Source organism: Photinus pyralis, unplaced genomic scaffold, assembly GCF_008802855.1.
Source record: "Photinus pyralis isolate 1611_PpyrPB1 unplaced genomic scaffold, Ppyr1.3 Ppyr1.4_LG1, whole genome shotgun sequence".
Taxonomy (NCBI): domain Eukaryota; kingdom Metazoa; phylum Arthropoda; class Insecta; order Coleoptera; family Lampyridae; genus Photinus; species Photinus pyralis.
In genome coordinates this window covers 60,856,047-60,866,796 of record NW_022170249.1, presented here as the reverse complement: position 1 = coordinate 60,866,796, position 10,750 = coordinate 60,856,047, and the positions used below count along the sequence as shown (strand labels likewise).

Below are 10,750 nucleotides of genomic sequence, written 5' to 3'. Positions count from 1 at the left end.
ATTTTTTTAGTGCCATGCTTTGACACACAATAAACAGAAATTATATTACGTATGTCATATGTCACATTATTATATAAAATAGTATGTCCACTGGAGTTATATCCAGTGGATATTCAATGAATCTTTCGTCAAAGTAATAACATGGAAGGATAACCAATGGACATACATCCGCATTTGTCCATAGGAATTACAATAAAGTATATTCAATGAATGTCCGTCTGATATCCATGGACATACTGGATGTATCATGGAAACAAAATGGATATCCAATGGACATCGTGTGCTATATGGGCTAATTGTGCTTGTCTTCTTTGGATCACTTCTTGCAATTCAAGGTTATCCTAAAATGAACATTAGTAAACAGAACACTGTTGTCTTAATTAACCTTCACTGCAAAGAAGAAACTGTTCTGAATTTCTGTTCGTGTAGGTCGCCAATTTTTTCTTGGATCCTTGGTGCTCTTTTTAAGTGTAACTGGAGAGAATAGGTATGGCAGTATTAATAGCGCTTGAGTAGATATATCTGCAATTAAAAACAAGAATAAGGAAAAATAATTTAATAAAATATTTTAAACATGCGACATGCTGCATCTAAATATTTATTTTTGTGATTACTCAAACTATATTTTATTCCAATCAAATATTAAAAATAAAAATTGAGGCACTTTTCATTAAAATCATACAAACCTTCATTAGCAGGTGGCTCAATTTTCCGTTCTTTAACCTCTTTTAATATAGCTTGTGCAACATTGGGCCACGTTGAATAAATTATGTCAATTTTGTCTGGATATTTTTGATTAAAATCAGTTTCCAACTAAAAAAAGTAAATCAGTATTTAAAAAAATTAATTACATTTGAGTCCCCTTACCAAATCTAAACCATATGAACATTTCAAGCATGGAAAAATATCAAACAAATTATCTCCTTCTGGGCCCTGATTCTTGATTTTCGGGGAGTAGAACTACCGAGAGAAAGTGGGCGTGGTTCTCTCACTGTCGCAAATTTGTATTCTTGACTGTTCTTTCTACTCCCACGCGTTTCCCCGGGGATGAAAACTGTTCTATTACCAATTTGTAGGGAGTTTAGTAGTGAACCTCGCATAACCTATCTATTTTACCGTCGAGTGAAGGATTCCCTCAGATTTTACTATATTTGATTGTTTCTAAACTTCATAGTGTTTGCTGTAATGGAGTTAGAGGATGTAATTTTGTGGGATCAGATAATCAATAATATTCAGGATGCCGAACAAGAACAACAATTGGAAAGAGAAACCTTCATTAGAAAAAATCCATTCTTGCTGTCTGACCAAAAATTTGTGAAGTTGTTCAGGTTAACGAAACCATTGATGCGAGATGTAATAGAGACATTAACTCCTCATTTACAACAGCCTACTCGTAGGTCTGCTTTAAGTGTAGAAACAAAGGTGAATAGAAATTGCGACTATCATGTTTCTCATATATCTAACATATTTTAAGGTACTAGCAACAGTACGATTTCTGGCTACGGGCAGTTATCAGGAACTAACAGGGTCAAGTGAATATGTTGGTATCAGTCAAGCCAGCATGAGTAGGTGCATTTCTGAAGTTTGCGAAGCCCTAAATGCACCAGAGGTATTTAATGCATGGGTACATTTTCCTCGAAATCTGGCAGACTTTGAAAGTTTAAGGCGCAGGTGATTGTCTACGGCATTTAACCTATAGATAGAGCTATATAGGTAGGTACATTTATTTTAGGTTTTATGACAAATATCATTTCCCAGGTGTAATCGGCTGCATCGATTGCACCCACATTGCAATAATTGCCCCTTTCGTAGAAGATGCAGAACATGCCGAGAGAGCTTACATTAATAGGAAAAATTACCATTCTTTAAATGTTCAATTGGTAATATGTAGTGCTGATTTAATAATGCATGTAGTACCTTTTCATTGACAGAAGGTAGGCCAGGCCTTGAATATGTAAATGATGTGACATGTTTTGTAGATATGTGATGAATCATTACGTATCATGAATGTGAATGCTAGGTTTCCGGGGAGCACTCATGATGCTTATATTTGGAGACATTCCGCAGTGTCTCAAGTCATGGAAGCAATGTACCGTCGAGATGCGCGTAATGTTTTTTACCTTTTAGGCGATTCAGGTACATTTTGTACAAAGTAAATAATAAATATCATTATAGGATATCCTACACGTCCTTGGTTGCTGACACCTATCCCGAACCCACAAGCAGGTGGGGAAGAACGTTTCAATGATAGGATATGCAGTATTCGCAGTTTAATTGAGAGGTGTAATGGGGTGTTAAAGAATCGTTTCCGATGTTTGTTACGGCACAGAGTGTTACATTATACTCCGACAGTAGCTGCACGTATTGTCAATGCTTGTGTTGTGTTACACAATATGTGTATTGCATATGCTGTCCCGGAGCTCCGTTACGACCAGTTTATAGATCATCCCGATTACGGGATTTTTGCAGCAGAAGTGAGAGGTCAACCCGGTGGGATAAACCCTGATCTTATAGCAGCAAGGAGATTACAGCAAAATATAATACAAAATCATCTTTAACACGTTTAGCGCCGCAGCGGTCCGTGGGGGCCGCTCGTCACATATCTGATAGGGCCACGGCGGTCCCTAGGGACCACTCGGTAGTTGCAGCAGTTTTTATTAAATTTATTATTTTTATTTTTAAATAAACAAATGTACAGTGTGTAAAGCGATGGGGTATACAAGAGGGAATTTTTTTTTAATATTGATTTATGAAAAAAATTTATTCTTCATAATATTTTTTGCTTGCTTTGAAAGTACCAATAACGTTTCGATTGTTTGTGGTTTGATAGTAATACTCTATCTTAATTATAATGTAGAATGATAACTTTCAATTAAAAAAAATTAATTTTATTATTTTTCCAAATTTTTATAAATAAATTTTAGATTATCGAAACGTTATTGGTACTTTCAAAGCAAGCAAAAAATATCATGAAGAATAAATTTTTTCATAAATCAATATTTAAAAAGAATTCCCTCTTGTATACCCCATCGCTTTACACACTGTATCATGATATTTATAACTTTTTGCCATTATACCCGCCAGAACATATCCGAAAATGCTTAAAATAGTTTTTGGCCCGATAAAAAATTTTCAAAAATTTCTCGTGGCACTCAACGTGTTAATACAAAAATGTTAAACCTAATATTCAATAAAATTACATTAATCCTGCATTGCACTTAAATTATCTGCAATTTTTATAATTGCGTCTGAGGCTACCTCAAGAATATCCAATTTTTTTTTCTTGGTAACTTCTTTTATCCTTCATCATTTGTTCTAAAATTTCCAGCTTCCGTTTTTTGTAGTCGCTTTCCATAGCCAATTTTTCTTGGTTTAGTTTGAGTAATTTATCGTGGTTTGCAATCGAAGAGTGAAGTCTTGCCGATTTTGAACTTTTTTTCATTCTTGGAGTATTTCTCTCATGCACAGGTGTACAGGTAGGTACATCATTGGCTGTTGATGTGGAGGCGCATGGAACATCAATTGTGACTGATGGAACCTCTATATATTTATTTTCCATATCCACATCCATCACAGGGTGCTACAATAATATAACTATGCAAAATTGCACTTAAACACGATGATTATACTAACCATTTCATCATCCAAAATCACCTGCGATTCCACGATGTCTTTATCACCAGTTACGCACACGGGGGATAAAATTTCCAATATTTTGGAATCAGTGGATGTATCAATCTCAGGTAGGGGCGGACCACCCCCTGTACCTGCAGCGTAGTTCCTGGCCCGAGACAATTTGGCCTTGGTATTTTTTTTTAAATCAATCCAGGTCTAAAAGTAACGTACATAAATTATAAAGCATTTTATAAACACAGTTTTTACCTTACGCCAAAGTTTCCAATCTTTACTTGGACCTCCGGGTATACTGTTTAACAGGACCGTTACTTCTTGCCATAGTTTTTCGCTTACCGCCTTTGTGTATGTAGCTGTAAATTTTCCCACATACATTTCCTTGTGTTCGAACACAAAATCTGTTAATGTCTGCTTTTGAGCAGCATTTATACTGCCGCATTTTTTTTGAGTCGTATCACTTGCATCCATAATAAAGTCTATAGTTGTAAGCACACGTAAACGTTATGAATAGAAAATAAAACCAAAAATGTAATACACATTAAAGTACGTACAATAGAGGTTAGGTAGTTGTTTACGTAAATGCCAACATGTGATTGGTTGAGAACCTTGGCAACGCTGCATTGTGCGTTCTATCGAAAAGCTCTACTCCCCAAAAGTACAGAATAGCGTGTAAGGTTGAGGAGAGAACAAAACGAGGGAATAATCGTCGGGGAACGTTCTATTCTACTGTACTCAAGAATCGAGGCCCTGGTGTGTTGTAATACAATCTGTATCTGATTTGATAAGTTTGTTCCCAAGCATTTAGCACACGAAGATGAGGTTCAGTTGCAGATTTTAAAAAGATTAAATCTTGTTGAATATCATCGACTATGTTTTCAGGTTGATTCTCTTTGTCATTAGACGGCTGTGTATCTAATTTAATTAATGATTGATTTGCCATACGTAATGCTGCTTTAACATTTAAATAACGGCACCATAACTTGCCTCTTGCTGGCATCCGTAACCCAGTCTTTTTAGAAGAATATGGAACATAGTATGTTTCTCGTAGTTCAAACGGAAATAGTTCTACAATGTCATCGGTCGCCTTAATAAATTGTTCTCTTCTTATTCTAATAAAATAAATGTTATTCACACGATACTAAACCATTTCAAACTTACTCATATGTTTCATTTGAAGAAAGTAAATCATTTACTACCAGTTTACATAGTTTTTGTCTCAAATCATTGTTTAATTTGTTTTTACTTAATAGTAATATTCTACCATCTGGATGTTTTCGGAGCAAATCCTCTAATCTCTGAGGAAACACTTTATATTAAAAAAGTTACATTTAAATTTTATAATACATACATTTGCTGATGTAAAAGTTGATGATTTCCGTTTTTTAGTAACAATTTCTGCTAATTGTTGCTTTTGAGAAATCTGCGAATTCAGTGGTGCATTTAATAATCCTAGCAGCTGGTCGTCAGGTTCATAAATGTAGTCTTGAGATGAAGGGAATGAAACGTTGCTTGAAGGTACACTTGCTGTTTGAAACGAAACGTTTGAAGTCGTAGAATCAGTATACACAGAACTAGACCCTGCAGATGGTGATGGGATAACCGAGATCTATAAAAAATAAAAACAGTTTGTATATTATATTTGTATAAAATAAGTGTCAATTTGCATTTTTATAAGTACTACTCTTAAAAAACCAAAATTTACCTCTTATAAGAAGCAAATAAAATTAAAAATTATTATAAAATTATACAATAACAAATTTTTTTAATTTTTATAGGTACATTTAATTTCAAGCATTTAATATGTACTTGCACCCATTATACCAAATCTTTAAAGAGTGAAAACTATATATATATATATATATATATACAACATACCTCGTTTATGTAATCTGTCTCTGGTGTCTGGCAAATGTGTGCTTGATACTTTTTTTTTTAAATCAAACGCGGCCCAGCCTTAGGCATTAAGGCAATCATAGTGCTCTCAGCAAGCAAATAGAAACTTTCATCGTTGATGCCTTCATCTAAAAATGTATAATTAAATTACTTGAGATAAAAAAGCTTTTTTTTTTAAATTTTAAGTATACATTACTAAACAAATACACAGTAAAAAATGTTGTAATGGAGAATAAGATTCTTTGAGTGGTTAAGTAAACGAGTGTTAATTTTTACACTCTTGTAAGTAATACTAACATTCATTATTAACACCCACTACTATGCACACATTGCGTGTGACTTTAACAAAAAAAAATTCAAGAAAAGGTTTTTAGGATGTTCATTTATTAAAAATTGGGTTTACAGCATTTTACTAGTGTCAAAGTCATCTTACACAAACTTTATTCGCAGTATTGTTGTTGCTACTAACACCATACCGTGTTATTAATACAATCACGAACAAATTTAACACCCAGGAGTGTTGAAAATGCAAAATTTGCCTGGAATAGCAGTTCCATTTTAAATCAGCAGTCTTAAGCTACCGGTCCGGAGCGCGGATGTAGTCATAGTGCGATGTGCTGTGATGTGATTAAAATGTTTAAGATTCAGCTTGAAAACAAAAGCAAATTCGCTAAAATTGGCGCAGAGGCTACGTACTACGACATAGTACAACTAGGTAAGTAGTTACCTAACTTACTCGTAAATAGGCATAATATGTTAGATACGTAAGTAATCTTTGAAAATTACAACCCCATCCCATATTGCAACGCACGAGTTCATAGCACAATATACAAAAAGTCGTAGTTGTGAAACTGAAAATGAACTATCTTATATTGGCATTCACCCTAGCGTTCTTCGTAAGGCGTTAACGAAGTTAGTAAACATTTTTAATCAGAACTGTTGGCTATACCTATCATTTTTTATTCTGATTGGTTATTTGATACCATGGTATGTCACGACGAGGAGAGTCGGTTTGTATGAATGAAACGCGTTAAAAAGAATGCAGTGTTTGTTCATTTGTTGTGCATTTTAATTAACGTTCACTGACATGAGATTATGATGCTATTTTCGCTCACCTTCCTATGAGACTTTCATTAGGTTGATGACGTAATTCATTAACCTAGGTCGCCACACTATCGTTCGTAATTCCTTATATTACGAGCATTCTCTTGTCCCCGACCCCTCTTTTTAACGTCCAAGGAATTAGAAAATTAAATTATGAAGCATTTTTGTGCACTATCGCAATATAGTTAAATTCATATTTCATGACCAAGATATCTAACAAAGTATTACGTTATTTTTAATAAAATACCTGTAGGTACTATAGGTATCTACATATAGCATAGCTTACACCTTACACAGATTAACATAACTCATCCTGACATACTCTCTAAGAGTCCTACGTGTTAGCAGTTAGCTGAAAATCCATTTTTCTCATTGCTAATCTTTAAAACTCTCCCAAGAGTACGACCTTTTGTAGAAAGGTCTGGCTGTTGCTCTTTGTCGGTACCTACCTTAACCTACCTACATAATATTATACCAATCTATCCAATCATAAAGCCATTTTCGCTCTACCTAAACCTTACAGAGGTCAAGAGGTGAGTGTATTTTACTCCCAGTTAAGAAAAATTTTTGACCGAAATTGGTCTGGGTACTATTTGATACTGGGAGAACAAAAGTAAGTTTAACCAATGGTTTAACGTAAGTAACGTAAGTCAACACTCTAAATATAATGCAGCGTTTTTCAAATCTTATGTAGGTACTATACAATGTGTCCAAGCGATCGTTTTAAGCATGGAAGATATAGCGATTCGGTTCAACGGAATAAAATATTCAGCATATTGAATTTGCTTCGTTCGTTTGAAAAAACTGAATTTTCCAATTCACTTTGTTTGAACTTTTTACTTTACCATACGAAGTAGGGAAAAGTATTGTAATCGTGCAAAAAAAATTTTAATTTTGACAGATTTACACGTTTTGGGGTCCCCTAAAACAAATAAGACCTTTTTTGAAAGATGTCTGTGTGTGTGTGTCTATGTGTGCGTGGTCAAATTTTGTGCGCGCTCTACCTCAAAAACTAGTAAGAATTTCAAAACCAAAATTCATATTTAGTACACTAATGTTGAGACTTATAGTTGATTAGGTTTTAGTTGAAATTGGTTCACGGAAACTTGGGGCTTACTCTTATCCAAAATTTTGAAAAAATTGTTCAAAATTTAATTTAGAACATTTTTGCATTCTATGGTTTTTCTCATAAATGCCATACTTTTTGACATATTTGGAAAGTATGTGATGTTATATTATACTCGTAAAATGATTTAAAGTATGGTAAAGTCATGTGCATGGCCACATCCGATTTTTTTATTTGAAGAGGTTTGATTCCATAGCCATTGAAAAATAGTATATTATTATACAAGTTTAATAAGACGCTGTATTATCACACGAGTGTGTTTGAAGCACGACGAGCGTAGCGAGGAGTGCTTCAATCGAACGACAAACAAATGAAGAAAATTTGCTATGGCAAACGAAACAAATTTTATAAACATCTAATTTAAATATGCTGAATATTTTGAACAAAATGAATCGTTGATTTTCTGAAACCTCAAAAAAACTAATATATAGTTGTTTTTTAGCCAGAACCAAATTTGACATCAGTGAAGAGTTAGTTAGCGACATTTTTTTTTACTGATTTAGAGGGTACTGTGGTTGAGGAGGATTGTATTCACGATTATCTCAGTACTCCTAACTGCGTCCTAAAAATAGGTGGAATACACACACATCAGGAACTTACATCTTCTGATTCTACCCTATCCTTGACCAAAGAAACTCCTTCCGCCATAGAAATTGAGGAGTGGTTGAAAAATGCCGAAAAAGAATCTGATCCAGATCCAAACAACGTATTTGTGCTTAATATCGACCAAGATGGATTTGTTATTCCTCCAAAAATCGATAAAGATTATGCCGCAGGGGCAAAAAATGAACATGTAAATGGAAAGGTAATTAGATAAAAATTGTCTCAAAATTTACCATTATCTTACACCTACTGTATTTTTTATGGTACATTTAGACAAGGGAGTTACTTATATCTCTTAAATATTGTTTCAGATGCTAAAAGAATTTTTACATAATAATGGGGGAGAAAACATTTTGGAGGAATATGACAAAAACAAAATTTTAACAAACCGGACCCGGAAAGAGTTAGTTAATTTAACGGTCCGCATGATGATAAAAAATTATGGAACTTCTTTGTCGAAAGAAATTAAAGTGGAATTTGCTAAAGCACTTGTTGAACTGTTTCCCAAGCTAAAGGACCCAAACAGTACCAAGGGAGGATATGTATGTTAATGCTTTTTGTACACATTTTTGGCTATAACAAAGTGGTGTACCTAATGGTTTAACGTTTAAGTGAATGCATACTTACAAACTAATATATTTTTAACAAAATTTATTCATTAACAAATGAATAAAGTCTCCATTACAATTTCCATAAAATTTAGTAAAAAAAAATATTTGGTACACACTGTTATGAGAATATAGTATTAACAAATAACATATTTCAAATATTCAAATTCTTTGAAATATTAAATATTCTATACTACCTTATTTTAATAGAAGTGCAAATTTTTTTACTCATTCCATATTTTTAGGAAATATTTTATGATGATTCCCAACGAACTCCTAGTGGGTATTTAGCTTGGAGGTTGAGGACCGTTGTTAGAACCATGCCCAGTTTTCATAAGAAAAGAAAACAATTGGCAATTACTACGAACGATCCAAAAAAAAGGAAGCTTTCGCATACATTAAAAGAGCAAGAGCTTGCTGATATAGAGTTTTTGAAAAATGCGTGCACTAAAACTCAAAAACATGAAATATTTCAAAAAATGAAAAATACCCTAGACTGCAGAATAAACAATGATTTTTCACTTAATGACTACCCAAGATTCCTAGACACGCCAGGGCTTGTATGCTTTCATATTTAGTTTTTCATAGTGTGTTATTGTAATATTATATATATTTTTAGATTGAACAAGATTTTACCTTATTGTACCCAAACGCCAACCAATTTGATATTGAATTTGAAAAATACGTGAACAAGATACTAGCTGTGTATGAAGCAACTATTTCTAACAAATCAACGGATATTGAAGGTATCTACCGATTTATCATGTGTGTCTCAGAAATAGTCTAAAGTATTAATTATAGCTTGGGACAAGAATACACAAGCCCTACTTGCAATCCTTCATATGCTGCCTTCTACCGCTAAAGGAAGAAAATCTGGTGGCTACTCCAGGGACACGTTGAATTCTTTGTTTCAGAAATTAATAGTATTTTCGTCGGTAAGTACCTACCTATATACCACAACAGAGCTGGGAAGCATTTGAAATTCTTATTTGAAAGCGCAAATACTTTTAGCAGTTTTGGAGTATTTAAATACTTTTGGGAAGCATTTACTTTTTTCTAAATACTTTATTATTATTATTATATAATACTTTCTAAAGTAGATAAATACTTCTCTTTTTAAAGTATTTGTATTTAGTATTTGCTTATGTTGCTTAAAAAAGTATTTCATATTTAAATACGTTTGATTTTTGGAAAGTAAGTATCTTTTAATAGTCATTCCGAGTTCGTTTAATTTTAATTTAAGAAATGAATAGTTAAAGGACGATACAACATACATTTAGATTAGTCAATATAATTTCAAACTTTTGCAGTATTTTTGAAATCGATTACTTAACTAATATCTCTTTTAGGTTGGAGATCCACTAGAAGCCATCATAGGTGCCGCAAAAGGAAGTCAACCTTACCTAATCGCTATTGGTTCTAACAAGGCAGCAATTCATGATTTTAAAGTAGTCGTAGATAACAAATTTTTAGAAACAGGTCAGAGCTCAATTTTGCAAGCGTTTGATTTTCTGTTTAAAACTTATTTCGTATTTAAAATCAAATTTGATGTTGGACTAGAAACATTTTTTACTTTTATTCAGGATTTTTTTTATAACATAGAGACGGATAATATCCATTATACCACTAAAATGAGGGAGCTTAAGAATAGGATTCTCAATTTTTGAATACAATTTTAATGGGTATTTTACTTAAAACTATTATTGAAAAAGTATTGAAGTAAAGACGCACAGACAAAGTTTGTGGAATATTTTATTAAATTTTATTTGATAAATTAATAAAA

The 10,750-nt window shown here is 33.1% G+C and overlaps 4 protein-coding genes across 5 annotated transcripts; 3 read left to right on the top strand and 1 right to left on the bottom strand.

The window, feature by feature from the left end:
* The first annotated feature begins 611 nt into the window (after positions 1-611).
* LOC116164910 (putative nuclease HARBI1) lies at positions 612-1,958 on the top strand. The gene is made up of 4 exons (XM_031479161.1): positions 612-1,422; positions 1,475-1,671; positions 1,733-1,880; positions 1,932-1,958. The coding sequence occupies exons 1-4, from the start codon at positions 1,186-1,188 to the stop codon at positions 1,956-1,958; spliced, it is 609 nt and encodes a 202-aa protein (XP_031335021.1). The 5' UTR covers positions 612-1,185.
* LOC116164899 (putative nuclease HARBI1) lies at positions 1,873-2,558 on the top strand. The gene is made up of 2 exons (XM_031479150.1): positions 1,873-2,136; positions 2,176-2,558. Exons 1-2 carry the CDS (start codon positions 2,004-2,006, stop codon positions 2,556-2,558), a joined length of 516 nt encoding a protein of 171 aa, XP_031335010.1. The 5' UTR covers positions 1,873-2,003.
* Positions 2,559-3,259: 701 nt separating this feature from the next.
* LOC116164890 lies at positions 3,260-5,736 on the bottom strand. Its single transcript, XM_031479141.1, has 4 exons — positions 5,509-5,736; positions 3,883-5,239; positions 3,634-3,831; positions 3,260-3,580 (listed from the first exon to the last, which is right to left on the bottom strand). The coding sequence occupies exons 2-4, from the start codon at positions 4,099-4,101 to the stop codon at positions 3,260-3,262; spliced, it is 738 nt and encodes a 245-aa protein (XP_031335001.1). The 5' UTR covers positions 4,102-5,239; positions 5,509-5,736.
* Positions 5,737-7,640: 1,904 nt separating this feature from the next.
* Positions 7,641-10,749, top strand: LOC116176312. 2 transcript variants are annotated; one of them, XM_031494820.1, is made up of 6 exons: positions 7,641-8,561; positions 8,671-8,901; positions 9,213-9,527; positions 9,587-9,713; positions 9,769-9,902; positions 10,317-10,749. In XM_031494820.1, the coding sequence occupies exons 2-6, from the start codon at positions 8,671-8,673 to the stop codon at positions 10,632-10,634; spliced, it is 1,125 nt and encodes a 374-aa protein (XP_031350680.1). In that variant the 5' UTR covers positions 7,641-8,561; the 3' UTR covers positions 10,635-10,749. The 2 variants fall into 2 exon arrangements, with proteins under 2 accessions (XP_031350680.1, XP_031350672.1); XM_031494812.1 differs by having other exon boundaries at positions 9,757-9,902.
* The last annotated feature ends 1 nt before the right edge of the window (position 10,750 follows it).